At 42.8% G+C, this 16,546-nt stretch overlaps 1 protein-coding gene across 4 annotated transcripts in view; it reads left to right on the top strand.

Annotated features, from left to right (window-relative positions):
- The window catches only part of SLF2 (SMC5-SMC6 complex localization factor 2), a 64,753-nt gene that overhangs the window by 34,484 nt on the left and 13,723 nt on the right, over window positions 1-16,546 (top strand). For 2 of the 4 annotated variants that reach the window (XM_064431131.1, XM_064431134.1), the window contains exons 1-8: window positions 976-1,239; window positions 6,260-6,303; window positions 6,761-6,915; window positions 8,109-8,163; window positions 8,854-9,974; window positions 13,042-13,124; window positions 14,095-14,205; window positions 14,479-14,646. In XM_064431131.1, the coding sequence (XP_064287201.1) occupies window positions 1,130-1,239; window positions 6,260-6,303; window positions 6,761-6,915; window positions 8,109-8,163; window positions 8,854-9,974; window positions 13,042-13,124; window positions 14,095-14,205; window positions 14,479-14,646 (1,847 nt within the window). In that variant the 5' untranslated portion in view covers window positions 976-1,129. Of the gene's footprint in view, window positions 1-975; window positions 1,240-6,259; window positions 6,304-6,760; window positions 6,916-8,108; window positions 8,164-8,853; window positions 9,975-13,041; window positions 13,125-14,094; window positions 14,206-14,478; window positions 14,647-16,546 lie in introns of those variants that run through there. The other 2 variants (XM_064431133.1, XM_064431132.1) reach the window with 1 other exon arrangement.

Genomic DNA, 16,546 nt, shown 5'->3' with positions numbered 1-16,546 from the left:
GGGAGCTGAGTGTGGAAGTGCCTGGAGGAGTGCGGTGTGTGAGGAGACACGTGGAGTGGGTCACTCCTTTTCATTTGGGTCAGCTCTCTCCTGGTGTTTCTGAATCCAAGAAAACCATCAGGAAAACAGTGGCTTTGGTCATGTCCACTCTTAGGCAAAGTGCTAAACAAAGCCTCCAACAAAACCCCAATCCGTACGTAAAAGGGATACCTCCTATCTGTGCAGTGCCTGCTTTGAACTGCTAAAGCAGCTTTTGATACTGCTAGTTTTTACAGACTAATTGTGTGAATTTACACAGAATATTACAGCCAGCAGAACTGGCATTCTCTAAGCTGGCAGGTCTGCTTCTTCAGCTGCCTAGTCCAAGAATTTGTCCAAAATGTTTGCTGGTGGTGGTGCAGGACACGGGATTCCACCCGGGGTGCCTTTTCTGGGCGAAGTGCAGGCACAGAGGGAATCTTGCACAGCAGGCTGAGGCCGGGACGGCACAGGGTTTAGTGGTGATTTTGAAACAGTTACCGCCATTCCAACTTTTTATCCTCCCCGCCTTGTCTCGCAGCTCCGGAGGGGGATGCGCAGCCCGCATCTCCTTCCAGACGCAGTGCAAGGCGCACGCCTGCAGCTCGGCGGCGGTCCGTGGCGCTTTCCTCGCAGGACGCTTCTGGCCGTGGGCTGTCCCCGCCCGGGACACCGAAAGGACACCGGGGGGACACCGGGAGCGGCGGGGGCGGGGCCTCGCGCGGGGGCGGGGCCTGCCCCGAGCGCACCAATCAGAGCGCGGCAGAGCGGGCGGGGCACCGGCACGAGACCAAGGCGCCAAACAACCCTTCCTCCCTCGGACGCGGAACGGCGCTCCCGCCTTGCGCTCCGCAGCAGCCAATCACAGCCACGATCCGGCTGCCCACGGCGGAAAGAGCCCAATGGGAGGCGCAGCTGCTGCGGCCGCTCAGCCAATGGGCGCCCGCGCCCATTGAAGAAGGAAGAGCGAGCCCGTTAGCTCCCGCCCGTGACCTGCGGCCGCGCCGGGCGTTCCGGCCGTGTGGGGCGTTCGAGCCGCGCTCCCGGCGATGCTGCCGGCGGCCGCCGCCGCTGCCCTGCGCCGCCCGTGCCCCGCCGCGCCGCCCGTGCCATGACCCGACCGCTCGGCGAGGGGCTGCCGTCTCCGGGCCCTCCCTTCGCCATGTCCCGCCGCCATGTTACGCCGGCGGCCGCGGGCAGAGAGGCGGCCCAGGACTGCAGGTACGGGCGGGGCGCGGCAGAGGAGCGGGCGCGGCCGGGCCGGGCACCGAGCCCGCCCAGCGGGGCGGCCCGGCTGCCGGCGTGCGCCGCGCTGCCAGGGCGGGCGGCAGGGCTCGGCTCGGCGGGGGCTACCGGGACCCCCCGGGCACCCCCGGAGCCCGCCCCGCTCCGGCCGGGCCTCCCGTCGGAGCCGCACGTGGTGCCGCTGTGCGTTGGCCGAGGGGGCTGGCCGGGAGTGTCCGGCCCAGTTCTGCCTGGCCTTTCCAGCTCGTCCCCGGGCGCCCCGGGCCGGGCGCTGCCCCGGCGTTACCCGGCCCGCCTGCAGCGCTGCGCGGCTCCGGCGGTTCGGCTCCAACCGGGAGCCGCGGGGCCGTTCCGCTCCTCCGCAGCCTAACGGTGCCGGGACGCTGCCCTGGAGAGCACGGGCTGCCGGCGACACTGTTTATACACCGGGCAAGCCCGCCTGCTGACGAGAAATTCAAATTCTGCCGGGGATCTGAGGCTTTTCAGAGGCTGCTGTGTTGTTTCTTGCAGAATGAGACAAGTCCTCATTTTCTTATGCTGTTAGTGGCACCTTACTTTGTTCAGATCCTGTGCTTTGGTGGCACTGTCATTTAAATGAAGGGGACAGGGTAAAATTCACTTTTGCAATCTTGCTTTTTTGCCTGAGAAAGTGAAACGAAACTGCAATTTCGGTTTTGTTGCAGTTGTCTAAAAGACTGAGTTTTTCTATGTAAGTTTCTGTTTTGACTGGTTTTGTCGTGATTTATTTGTTTTGTTATTTTCACAGAGCTTTTCAAGATACTCTGTTATGAAAGACGTAGTAGCTTTTTGTAGCGTGTCCCTATGGCACGGGAATTTGCCATCTTGGAGCTATTGCAAGTGTTTCCAATACAGATTTAAAAAGGATAGTTTTTATCCAGCCAGAGATAACCACGAATGTCATTGTAAACAGTAACAGCTTTTACCAAATGCTTAGGGGGTTGTTTTTTAAGACGAGTGAAAGTATTTCCTCCTGCCCTCTTCCATCCAGGCTGTGTCCTTAGTTTTGAAAGGTCTGTTAGGTTTATCTCCTGGCTGTGCAGCTTTTTCCTTTTGTCGGGTCAGATAATGTATTTATGGGTTTTGCATTTTCTTTTGGATTTTTAGTGGTCTTTTTGGTGTCTCAGTGGAGCTGAGATTTCACAAAATATGGTGTGATAATTTTTATTTGGGATAAAAGGTCTTGCTGAATTTATGTATATTGCTGAAAAGTGTTGACCAGAGCTGTATAGTGGTGCAGAAAGATACATTAAACAACTGTGATTTCATGTTAGTAAAAGAGTGCAACACAGTAACCTTCTCCTAAAGGGTGGAGATTCTCCTGTGAGCTGTTTGTGAACAGTTTTTCACATAGAAAATCACATTTCTCTCTGTACTTTCACATGTATGTGAAAGGCAAGTTGGACAGCCCAGTTCTTTTTCACGTTCTTCCTTGTAGTGCATTGAATTCTTTCTTTTTTTATTTTCCCCACCCTTTGCTTTTGTCTGAAGTTTCTAGTACACTTCCTTGTCTGAGACACGATACAGAACTTTGGCTGGACAGTTCCTAGCCCTTGCAGTCCAAAAAGCAGAGTTACAAACGCAAGGCAGAAAATATTGCTGGATTAACACTTCCAAACGAGCCACCTGAGACAAATCACTCACCATCTCTTCATTCACATTAAACTTGAAGAAAAGTGTCTTCATTCCCCGTTGTTTTGTCTAATTATGGAATAACCTGAAATTTTGTTACAAAGCTCTTGGATTTATAATAATAGACAGCAAAAAGAACAATATGGGAAGGATGTAAGCAGTCATTTGGAATCAGTGGCTGTGGAAACAAGGACAGAGATGGCAGAAGTCCTTGGGTTTTGGTTTTGTTACAAGCTGCCCCTGAAGGCCAGAGTAACTGAGGTTAATCACTCCCTTGGGGTAGATTAGGGAGAAAGAACACTGAATGCCTGGTGTTTATATATATGCACACATAGGGTTTATTTTAGGATCATTTGGTTGCAATTGAAATGAGGTGTGTAGCCATTTTGGTTATTATCTCTATTAATATGACAATATAAAAGTATAAAAATACCACTTAAGGAAATGTATAAGGAAAAGAAAGAAAAAGCAAGGATAGGAGTGTATTTTAGAGATATCACCACCGTGGATCCAGTGATGAGACTTGGTTGTTGCAATTCCAGTGTCTGCTGGTCGAAGCGGTACTTGCAGTCTTGGTCAGGCAGGGATGTAGGAAGCCCCCAAAATGTGGAGCTCAGTGGGTTAATGGATGTTCAGGTGGGAATGCCCAGGTACCTCCCTCGGAGAGGGTGAATTTAACACTGTCTGTTGCAAGGCCCCAGGGATGAGTCTGGGGCACTTCGGGGGTCTTTGATGGTTTATTAAAGACTAGACATCTTAGACTGGTGTTTCTCACATTATGCCTTATCAGGAGGGATAAATACCTTCAGCCTAAGTGTGAATATGCCAACACCTCCCCCTGGATGGGGGGGTGTTGTTTTACACCTGAGCCAGTTGTGTAAGGGAGGACATGGGTGTGATAAAAAGCATTTTCCCACCTCCACAGCGTCCGTGCCTTATCGTCCTTGTCCCTTACCTGGCTCAAGCCCCAGCTGGTTTTGTCGTCATCATCCTCTGGTGATGGGTGTACACCCCTCCCATCTTAGGCACACCAGAGGTTTCAACACCACACAAAAACCCTCTCCTTCCATTGTGGGGTGCAAACCTGGGCCTCAGCAATACTGCTTGAGTAAAATGACCTTTAACATTTCTGTCCCTCACAGCTTGTCTTCAAGATTTGGGTGCACAGAGGAATCTGGGTGGTACCTGAAGATGAGATGTGGCCTGCCAGCCGTGCTTCATGTGCAGATGGGGCTTTAGAGGGGAAGAAAGAAGTACAGTCGCTTAGTTAGGGAAATAGGACGGGTTTGGAAGGATAGGCAATGTGGAAATCTTTGATTTTGCAGCTTGAGAGCAGTCCAAGCAAGCACCGGGTGTGTCCTGAGGAATGTGAGGTGGAGAGGGCTTTGCAGGTGAGGCCAGTGTGGAGTGCAAGGAGGTCTGGGGCAGACAAACAAATCTGTCAGCAGCAATAGTAGTGAATAAACCTGCCTTTAAGGCTTTGTTCTTCTGCTGAACTGAAATACAGGGAGCCTGTGTTGAAATTTTTCTCTTATTTGAAAGTAGCTGAGTGATAGAAGCAGCAAGAGTTGTTAGGCTGCAAGTTGAGCTTCACTTGACTACAAGGCTCTGCTGAGTAAGTCAGAGATGGATTACAGCAAAACCTGGGGCTAACAACCTGAACATTAACAGTTGTTAGACTAGACAATGTTAATGGCTTAAATATTACTTTAAAATTAATAGCTGGAGTGGACAGCCCATAAATAGTGGTACATGAACAGTAACAACCATATTTACAACATGGAGCACAGAACCAACTGAAATTCCCCCTGGAACAGCTGAAGAGGGTGTGAATATGACCACAGAGCACCACTGGGTAGCAAAACAGTGAACCAAGGAAGACTGACAAGACCCCAGACCCTAAAATCACTATTGGTCTGGACCAGTGGGTAGTTTAGATTGCCCAGGGATTTCTGTTTGTGGTCCCTTTTTTGATGCACCAGGTTAAGCTACCACCAGGTAATTGATTAGTGCCAGTAGACCTGTCTGATGGAGTTGAGAGCCTGGTGTCCAAAATTCAACACTGTTGCTGTAGCATGTGGGAGGAACACATATTTTTCCTATGTCAAACAGAGCTGGGACAAGCTGGAGGCAGCCAGTCTCTGACAAGTAGTTTTTCTGCTTTCTTTGGTAAGCCAAACCCAGTTTTGTGCACTCACAGATTCTTATTACAGGTAACTTTTCACTGAGTTACAGTATCTTCAAATATCACTGCTTGCCAGTATCCTGATTTAGGAAGTATCAGTGCATTATAAACAGCTTTTTGTATTTCTGTAGGTGCTAATAATGCAAAAGCTGTGTCAGAAAATGAAAAAGTGATGGTTACAAGCTTAAAGATTCAAAATTAGACCCAAATTCATTTCATTTTGTGCAAGTGAGCAGTGGGTTTTCTGGCCTAAACTTCAAAAATGGTTACTGAATCTTTGGGGACACAGTCATGTATGGGTACTTGAATATGTTAGCTTAGTTTCTGGAGTAAGTAGGTTTTGCCTTGGTTATCACTGTTACTCAGGCAATAACAATGTAACTTTGCCTTGGAAGGTACAGAAAGAAAACAAAACTTGCAACCAACCTCTCCTGTTCTTGCAACAACATGACCAAGTGTTCTCACGTCAATTTTGTTTGAACTTCAGACCCTTCCAAAGCAGGCACTCAGTGCAGCCTTAAGGTCCTTAGCAGGCTGCGTGGAGGAAATGAAGATACCAAGTTCACAGATTCTGATGTATTTGGTTGTTCAAAGTGCACCTTGTTCAGCCAATCTGCCCATTTTTAGAAGCAGTATTCTTCAGTGGAGAGCACCGTGGTGTTCTCATGCCCCACTTGTTCTTGCCAGAGAGGAAACCTCTGACTCAAAGGCAGCAGTTACCGTGTGGGTGGCTGTGGCTGCTGCCTCTGTTGGGAGCTGGTGGGGTGCTGACTTGGGTGAGCAGCTCAGAGTGCTGGTGGACGTGGGGAGGTTGTTCAATGACACACACAATGTGCTGGTGAGGTCTCACCCAGCATCCCGGGTGCAGGTGAGGCCAGGACAATTCAGGACAGTTTAGTTTAAGGTGGGAGGGTGGTGAAGTTTTACCGGGATTATAAAGAAAACTGTTTGAGTGAGGAAACTGTTTAACTTCATTAGCCAAGCAGAGTGAAGGCTAGAAAGTGAAGATGATGATGCTTTTTCTGATTTATCAGATATAGGAGCTGCTGGCATTAATGAAAATCTGTAGAAATAATTTACAGTATTTTAATTATATAACATCCACTGAATGGCCATTTAATTACTGTTCTTTTATAAAGATAAGTTATGTTTTCTCTTCAGAAACCAGTTGATTACGGAGTTCTTCAAGCCAGTTTTAAGTCAAGGTAACTATGTTTTTTTCTAAGTGGAAGACATTTATATGAATTTTAATGATAATTCAATCTCATTCTGCAGTGGAGCAGCAACATAATGAGTATAGCTTACCAAATATGTCAAAATGAGCACATTAAAATTTTTTCTAATAATGTAACTGAAAATAACAATTTTCTGTTTAACTTAATTTCTTTAAATAGTGATGTAATTATTATTTCAAGTTCTGTCTCATGCTTAAGCCAGATTGTTTATAACAACTGAAGCTGCATCTTAGGTCATGTGATTCTTTGCATGGCATTAGCAAAACTGGATGATTAAGTTAATTAATTTTGGATTACATGGGATAGAGAGAGAAAATATCAAGTAATGCACTATAATAAGGTTTGTTGTTTTGTTTTTAGGGGTTTTTTTCCCAATATAGTTTTTGTGAATAATTGGTCTTTTATCTCCTACACCATGTCCATAAAGACAGAACTGTGCTGTCCTCACCAGACAAAGGAAATGTAAAAGATGAAGGAATGGGACTGTCAGTCTTATGCACTGAAGGTTTTGAAAGGAATTCACCTTCTCCAAGGAAGGTCAGAAGAAAAAGATGCCAGACCAAACACCAGATGAGTCCTGTGGTAGGTGTCTTTTGGAGAAGAATTGAGGAAAAGGACAGTGCAAACATGTCAGAGAATGGCAGAGTGGGCAGGGCCCTGGGTTCATTGTAGCCAAAAGTTGTGATTCAGAAACTCCTCGTTGCTGCAGGATCTCAGGTGCATTCCTTGACCAAAAAGGAAAGACTGCCTAACCAGAACAGGGAAGAAATGAGAAATGTCTGGGTTTAAGGAGAGCTCCATTGTCTTATGGAGATAGTTGGGCAGAGAAGAATGACTGCATGGATCTCACAGACTCCAGCTCAGACTCTGACAAATGGGTTTCACCTGCAGAAGCTGATATTTGAAAAGCCTGGCCTGGAAAAATGGCACTGTGAACACCACATCTCTGTGCTCAAGCCAGGTTTCCCCACTGGCCTGCTCTCCTACTGATTCTGCATTTGGGTTGTCACTGGAAGCTCTCTGCAGAGAAAGGGAATGGGAGAAGCAGAAATGGAAACAATCTAAGCCACATCCTGTAAAGCCATTCTAAGGAACAAATGTTTTGTATCAGTTATTCAGGGTGGAAATCACTGACCCATCGTGCATATGAACTTTTAGATTTTTAAAATTTTACACAGTAAGATCAGATTCTTGGTGCTGCCTTTTTCAAATGTAACATGAGTTTATGTTCTCTTGCTCTTCCTTTGTAAGTTTTAGGTCATGCTTGGGTAAGCTGGTCCTTAATGATTCTACAGTCAGTGAAAAATCCTGTTTTAAAAGCAGGGGAGATATTCTGGGCTAGATGCAAGCATGGAAATGCAGTAGAAATTGTAACTTGAAATTGTATTTTGTAGCAAAAGATACCTTTATCTTAAATGCCTTATCTTGTGTTTTCTTACAATGTAGCTCAGTGAGCAGACTGGCAAATTTCTTCTAAATAGAAGTTGCAGTTAAGAGCAGTTCAGGTTTATGCATTTAAGCCACAGTATTTAGATAGAGATGGGAGTGGTCCTATTGCAAATGTAGTATTTAATTGCAGGTCACTTTTAATCTGAAGGAAAAAATATAGAATTTGGTTCTGGAGAGATCTTTGCAGCTGTGTTTAAAATTTGTCTTGAAATAAGGTCCATTAACATGTTTCTGGGGTTGTGTGGAACTAACTCTGTGCTAGGTTCAACACTGGTTTTTAAAAGTATACAATTAACTTTTTTCCCTCTCTCTGTCTTTGTTTTTAGGGAAATGGATGTCCTGTAAGAAAATTGCCTTTTGGTTCAAGGGAGATTGCCCCAGGTATGAGCATTGCTGTTAATATAGAATTAATTAATCAAATTCATCACTTCATGTCTATTTTTAATGGCTTTTTTCCTTGAAATTGTTTTCTATTTTCTTTTACTAAAAAAATAATTGCTACTGAATAGTCAATATTATTTCTAATATATGGCAAGTTTTAATAGCTTCAAAAGTAATTTAGGATTTTAGTGTGAAATGTGTTGATTGTAACTGAATTAGGATTTGTGATATGTCATTGTCTTAAAACTTTGATCCCAGATTTTGGTTTTTTTTATGGTTTCTCTTGTGTTTTGGATAATCCACATTGTCTGTGGTGGTTAATAAATTGTGCCTTTTCGTTTAATCCAGAAAGAATATTCTTGTTGAACCAACCACTAAAGTTGAGATGGTTTTTTGTTTTTGGTTTTTGTCCTTTTTTAACCACATAATTTTGTTCTGTGGTAGAATGGAATCTAAAAAGCTTGAGGTAGGTCAGTAGGAAGATAAACTTTAAAAAGAAAAATAAAGGGGGTCTTTGGCTGTGGAAACCCAGACTGCTTGCTGCTCTAGTCCTAGTTGACTTAAAAACAGAAGTTAATTTTTAAAATGGAAAGCTGTTACATGTTTATTTTTTAAGACAATTAGCATTATTATTTTGATTTTTTTTTAACTTGATAATGATGTTTTATCTTTTTCTCCAACACTTTATAGATGACCCATCTCAGCTAAGGCTAACACAGGTTTTAGAACATGAGACATCTCCACATGCATTTAGAACATCATCTGAGATGGCCTCTGGTGCACCAAAGAGCCCTTCACACTTCCTTAAGTTGTCCTTTGGGCTATCCAAACCAAGAGACTCTCCTGGGAAAAGAAAACACTCTGCCATGGGTGTGGATGCAGATAGTCCAGAGCAATCTGAAGTGAACGACCCTGATTTTAGTAGACCATCAAAATGCAAAAATTGGAGGTGTGGCTTTGTAAAAAATATCTTTTTGAAGTCTCCTCATGATGATGTTCTGCAACTCAAGGAGCCTGCTGCCCTGTCTAGACATGATTTGACTCTTTCAGAGGAATTCCTCAACTCGAGCAATGAAAAGGAGAAAAATAATTACTCCACTGTAGGTTTGTCACCTTCATATTCTGCACACAATCCTGCTAAAAATAACCACATTTCTGTTGTGGATACCAAAGAGAATCAATTGCAGCTGGCTAACTCGTGCTTTTCCTTGGAAAAGTCCCTTCCTTTTTCTCAGGAAAAAAGTACTGTGTTGCCTTCTCCCCACCACTTAACACAAACAAAAGGCATGAAATCCCCTCTCCAGGTTGCTGGCTTATCTCAGGTATTGGATGTTAGGAAAGAGCAAGATAAAAGACCAGAAAGACATGAACGGAATAAAGGATGCAGTGTTCAACCCAGCTACAGTTTTTCAAATACAGTCCCTGAGATTTCTGAAAATACTTCTGATTCCTGTAGAATGGAAATCTCTGGCAGACTTGGACTGTCCCCAGAGGCTGGCAAAGGTGTTCCCCCTTCATTGCCTTTGGAAGAGCCTTTTGTGGACAGCAGCCATGAGTCTTCACAATCCTCACAAGAACTGGAAGTTAAAAGGAACTCTACACACAAATCCAAGCTGAGCAGAAAATGGCAAAGCAGCTCTGAGAGTGAAGATGACATTTTGGAATCCATTCTAGATGAGGATGATGAAGAAGAAGCATTAATGCCACTGCAAAGAATGCTTAGTTCAAGTCTCAAACCACAGGCAAAAACCCTGGAAGACTCCTTTGACAATGCTTCTCAGGACACTGTAACTCCATTACTTAAGCTTCATGTAAGTTGGCTAAAAAACAGAAAAACACATTATTTCAAGTATTCTTTTACAGATGTTATTTGCAAGAAAAATAACAGAGATTTAACAGAGTGCAAGGCCCAGTGGGTGCTAGGTTATTATCCCATATTTCAAAATTTAGGAGAATGAAATTTTATATAGTAGTTATATACCACCAAAACGCAGATGGAGGCCCAGTTGATGGAGACATCTTGTACTCAAAAAGAAAATTGCTTCCAACCTCACCTGTTCCATCTGCAGCTTGTTCAGGTGTGCCACAGAACTAATTTCTGCTATTCAGCTCAGTTTTATAAACAAATGACAAGCTGCTCCAGCAGCTGAGATGTCCAGTAATCTTCTAGTACCTATTCAGTCAGGATGTGTGTGACTGATTGGTAACAGTTACTTTACGTTAATTTTAGTCAAAAATGTGCAAACACTCAGCCACCTCTTCTGATTCTCATTATTATCCCATTAAAGCTATAGCAGAGTATAATGAGATAGCACATAATCAGCTTTATGTTGTGTTTTTATGATTTTCTCCCTTATTCATAATGCATGATATTTCAGAATTATTTGCCTGCAAAACTGCTTACTTGGCTTAAGGTCCTGTGCTGCTGTACAGTTACAGTGTGGTTGGAGCAGGGATGTGCTTGTTACTTTGCTTGTTCTGGGAATGGCTGAAAGATGGTCTGTGCAGTCAGATTGATTTAGCTCTGTCCCTTCTGGTTGGTTTTAGGAGTTCTGTTTTTGCTATTTCACCCTCCCAAAGGCAGGAGGCTACGTTTAGAAAATGTGTGCAGTCTAATGTTTTTATTTTCCTGGTCAGGTGAGGTTTTGATGAGCTGAAATTAACTGGAGGAAACTGGTGTAGACATTTAGAGATCTGTGTGCTAGACTCCAGTCATATACCCTTGCCACAGTCTGTGATTGGCAGAGATCTGAGTTTGAGTAAGTGTGGTGTTTTCTTTGAGGTTCTATTTAATGGAAATTGGAAGTACTTTAGGGTTTCAAAAAGCTGAATGAATTCTGATCACAAGGCATAGACTATGTCTTTGAATCCCTGTGTACAGGATTTTATGGTGATGAATTGGTGTTTTTAAAATTAGCTCATTTGTTCAATAAGAGCTTGTCAAATAGGTAGTGGTTTTGAAGTTTTATTGTAAAATGGTGTTTTAATAGGGAAGTTCCTGCAGTGGGTCTTAGTGTGGCAGTCCTGACAGTTGGTACAGGTTGGAAATGGCTGTATTTAAACAGAGATTTCATACTGAGCCTGGCTGGGCTGGAATTAATTTTCTTTATAACAGCTATATGATGCTGTGTGTTTCAGAAAAAAAGTGTTGATAATAGACCAGTTTTCTACCTATTGTGGAGCACTACTTGCATAGCATCAAGGCTTTGTCTTCTTCCCATGCTGCCCCCACAGAGCAGACAAAAAGCTGGGAGGGAACAGAGCCTGGAAAACAGACCCTGGATGACCAAAGGGATATATTCCATGCCACATAATGTCATGCTCAGCAATCAAAAAAACAGGTGGGGGGATTTGGTCTGGCATGTAGCCATTGCTCAGAGTGTAGCTGGGCATCCCTCTGCTTGTCAGAGGTGCTGAGTGACTGCTTGTGTAGCTTTTTCTTTTCTTGCTTTTGCTTTTTCCCTTACTAAACTGTTGTTATCTTAACCCATGAATTCTCTCTCTTAGCTTTTCTTGCTTTTCTTTTCACTGCCCTGCACCACTGGCTGGGGAGATGACCAAGCTGTGTGGTGCTTAGCTGCTGGCTGGGGTCAGCCCATCACTAGTTTCTAGAGTGGAAAACAAACAGCAGAATACCTGTATGAATTCTCTCTTCTACCTCCCCCTCTCCTCATGCCTTTCAATCTCTGATAGGGTTTATTTGTTGACTGAGTTACCATCTCCATGAGCAGATGCTGAGCAGCCATAATTATTTATGTGTTCTTATGATTCTGTAATCAAGAGTGTTATAGATCAGACTGGTGTGGTTTCATATGTATTTCACAATCTCAGCCATCATGACTACCTGATTAATGGTTAAGCCTGATAAACACATGCAGCAAATGCTTGTGGGGCATGTGTGTGACCACAAAATCTGGCTGGCCTGTTCCTGATATAATTAATGGCCAAGTAAGGCAGAACAGTTAAGAACAACCCCAACATTTCCATGACCATGATTTTTGTGTATATCCACGTTCTTCTCTTGTAAGAAAGGATGTATGTGTACATTGGAATAAAGTTTTGATTCCCTGTTTGTTCAACAGTTACTTGACAGATATTAACCAAATATAAAATCAGCTAAGAAGTCTTGCAGATTTCCCACACAAAGACATGCTGCTTGTTACATTTAAGAGATGACAATATCAGGGTGGTGTCAAAAGAGCTGTGCTTTTCCAAAGAATGGAATCATGGCCATAAAAGTTTTCAAATCTGTTATCTGCTACAAGCTGAATAAAAGGCTGGCTACTGAAAACAAAGCCACTAGCAAAATTTGTTAAAATGTTTTGTGTGTTATGTTTATTACCTCCTTAATTTTGTTTTGTATTGGGATTTTGATTGGAAGTTTTGTTTTGTTTGATTAATTTAGAGGTCATTTAGCAAACACTGGAGTTTTGCCCTCTAGGGACTCTGTAAAAGTAAGCAAAAGAACTGAGTAATTTTTGGAGGTTCTTGTCTCATGCACAAGAATGGGGATTCCCAGAGTCTCAGTGGATGATAATAATAGTAGTGTTGTGAGGTAAAAGGCTTCTGATGGTAATGTTCTTGGTGAAGGCTAGTGAAGGTCAGCTCCAGACATGCAGAGACTTGCTTCACTGTTCAGATCCACTGTGAAGCAATTATTTCTAAATTAGTCATTGAGAAAGATTTGACCATTATGCAAAATTGTCAAGGGACTGAGAAATCTAAACTGATAATCATCCTGTTTCACAGGGTCTCCTTTAGGTTTATATCTGTGTGTAAAATATTATTAAAATTAGGAGAGATTTCTATTTTGATTATTGCCTAATGATGAGTTGATGGCTTGTGGTATTTTTAAATGTCTTGCTATTTCATTTACAGCTTTCTAAGACTCCTGTTATAAGCAAGGTGTCCTATGTGAACAGCTTAGATCATCTCTTGAAGGAGAAAGAAGAATCTAGAAGGTTTGTTTCTTAAAGCTGGTTTGAAAATGCAGGATGATGTTGTAGAAGCTTGGATTTGCCTTGTCTCCCCAGAACTGATGGAGTTTGATTAGCAGCAAGCTAAGCTTTGCCTGCTGGTGCCACCAACATACAACTGAGCTGACAGGACCTACAAGTGTTGCTTAAATGGTAAAAGCTGAATGACAGGCTCCTTCATAGCAACAAGGAATGATTTGTGATACATCTGTTTACCCCTGAAGAGCCAGGCTAAATTTACTGATGCCTTCGTTTTAGGTCACTGAGCCAGCTAGCAGCTGCTGGTCAGGCATGAAATAGAAATATTTATGTAGACTGACTGCACTAGTTTTTTCAAAAGCATTTGCAGCTCAGTATTGGTTGCCAAATTTTGCAGGCTATGGGTGTCTGAGTAGTTACACAGGTCAGTGGACAGAACTAATGAGTATTCTTACAAGAGATCTTTTGGGTAGGAAGTGAAATGTGGTTTATGTGTTAATGGCAAGTGGTGGTGATGAGTATGTGTTTAACTGCTTATGTGATTAACTGTTTGGATTAAAAAATTTGACCCTGGTAACCATGGGCTGACTGCCCATGGAGTAGCAGATACTCCTGTAACTAATAGTGTTTAACAAATAAAATACTTGTTTGGTGCTTAGAAAAAGGCAAACACTCAACCACAAGATCGAAAGTTTCGTGTAATTACAAAAACTTTATCAGAGGTTGGTTGAGTATTTGTGTCTGACAAACCAGTGATTGATTGTGCTGTTAGAAATTCATTAGGTTTTGGGAAAAAATCACTTTGTGTCTTGGAATAGCAAGATGCTTGGGTTTTACACAGCTGCAATGCCTCAAATGGTTTTGCTGTTTGTAAACGGCTCCTGACTCCAGGGTTCACATTCAGAGCTTGGGTTTTGTTGACTGTGTTGTAAATATGAAATGGTGATGCTATGCTCTGCTGCTGCTGTTATTTCAGGTTAGAGGAAATAGCAAAACAGTTACAGGAAGACATAGAAAGAGAGGACAATGCTTCAGATGGAGAAAAGGAGGACAATCCCAGTGGAGATGATCTCTTGGAAGAACACAGGTCCTTGCAACTCCAAAACCAATGGAATCTTGATCTCTGCTTTTCTAGCCCTTCTTTTCCCTAACCTCTCTCTGTTTCCAACAATTGTCAATATGTTTAATGAGAACCATATTAAAATTTTTTGGGGTTGGGTGGATTTCCTTGGGTGCAACTGTATTCTAACAATTCAGCTTTCACATAACACTGATGCATTCATGACCTGCAAATAACCTTCTCAAGCAGCAGATAGCTTCTCAGTGTTTGAATTGATAAAAGCAATTTGGAATTTTACAGGGCGTTTATAAAGAGATTTTCAGTAGCAACTTATGTTATACCTGACAAACACCCTGGAGAAGATCTATTTGATTTATCAGCTGCTGGGAAAATCTTCACTCAACATAACCTTGACTTGAGGAATTTTCACTTGGTCCCTCAGAATCGTATAGAATATCTGCTTGTGAAGTAAGAATATGCCTTTCACTTTGCTGTGTTTACTTGTACAATTTTCTTGTTATTTTAGCAGTTTTAAGGTATTGTTTAATCTTTGCATGAAAATGAGCTGTCTTACTAAATAGGCAAGACTGGTTCCCCTTCCTTGGAATTTTCCTTTCTGGGTTAGCTTTACAGAACACTAAATTGTAATTTGAAGCTTCCTTCTTTCCTCCTCTGGAATTCTTGAAAAACTTCTTAAATGAGACATGGGGAAAAACAGCTGTTCTGGCCTCTTCCATATTTCTGCCACACTGGGCTATCGTTGTTAACCTTACCAGTTTGTGGGAGACAAAAGCAGAAGTGAAATGTTATAATGAACACAAGCTTAGCCATGTGCAGACTGAAAGACTTTGTGGTTACCTGTTTGTGACCTTCTAGTGTTACATTATGTCTGCTGAAAGACTTCTGGTGCTTCCGTCCTGGATGGGCCTGGCCCTTGGGGCTCCATCTGAGGATTGCAGAGGTCAGGATCTCTGCCATCTGTTAGATTCTGTCACTGAGGCACTGTCTGTGTGTACTTAAACAACTGCTCCGTATCCCACAGGCATTTCTGCTCTGTATTTGTGAGGCTCTCACACTACAATTAGCTGGACAAATACTTGCCTAATGCCACAAGTGTAAATCCTGAAAATTTCTGGTTATTTCGTTTGGTATTTTACTCCAAACATGCACTGGAGGAACTGAGAGAATTCAGTTACTCTTAAAGGATTTTATGCACATGTGTATGTGCGGTTGTGGGTGTGAAGAGGAGGAGAGTGACTTTTCATCTCTTGAGGAAGTGGTGTTTGTGATACACTCCTTTGGCTTCAGGCCTTTCTATTAATGCTTTGAAGATCACAAGGGTATGAGCTTCAAAAGCATCTTGTGAATCAGTGACTAGAGGAGTGAGGATTAAACTGATCACCCCTTGCAGAAGGCAATTATGATTTAATTGCTTATGCATTCAGCCCAGTTGGCACAGCTGGCACGGACTGGCTGCCCAGCTGGCACATGGAGGTCTTACCAGTCAGGCAGGTAGAGGGGTATGTAGGAGTTAGGACACAGATCTCTCGACAGAGTTACCTGATTTAGCAGATAGAGAGAACAGAGGAGACTAAAGAAGGGTGTGTGGGAAACTGGATATCTTTAATTCAGCTGCTTATGATGTCCCTAACTTTCTAAAGAAGAATCATAGAATATTCTGAGTTGGAAGGGACCCACAGGGATCATCAAGTCCAGCTCTTAGGGAGCGGTCCATATGGGATTTGAGCCCATGAAATTGCTGTTACCAGCACCCTGCTCTGACCAACTGAACTCATCCTGATGACTAAGGCTCCAGTAATTGTAATAGCAATGGCACACTTTGTTATCCCAACAGCTACTGTTTGCACCCCACAAATTTGCACAGTGAGATTAGTCTGTGGGATTTTAATTGCACTAGTTTGCCCTCGAGACCCTTTATTTAAAAGGGAATTTTAAAAATTTTGAAAACAATATATTTTCTTTCTTATTCTGAAAATGTTGGTAAAGATCATTGGACAGTTAAAAATCTTATTTAATAGTCTCATTGAGCATAGCAGGCTGTCTGTGTAGTCAGGCATAGTGGTTCATAGTCCAATGGTGTAAATCAATGTTTGTTTGAAACTATTATTTCCTAATAATGCAGATGTTTCCAGACTGTATAGTATGGCTTTATAGAGGGAAAGATATTTGTTCTAAAGGACACTTGTAAAGTTGATTGCTATTAAAAATCAAGGCTTGATTACTATGACATTTTATATAAGTAACAGCATAAGAATAACATCTGTTTTGCATATTCAGATATTTATTTGCTGTTGATGATGATCTGAGGGGTGAGGAAGTTCATATGTTTTTGTGAAGGTGATGATGC

The sequence above is a fragment of the Passer domesticus genome, chromosome 8 (genome assembly GCF_036417665.1).
Source record: "Passer domesticus isolate bPasDom1 chromosome 8, bPasDom1.hap1, whole genome shotgun sequence".
Lineage (NCBI taxonomy): Eukaryota > Metazoa > Chordata > Aves > Passeriformes > Passeridae > Passer > Passer domesticus.
Note: the sequence above shows the minus strand (reverse complement) of the source record. Positions and strands in the feature narration are given on the sequence as shown.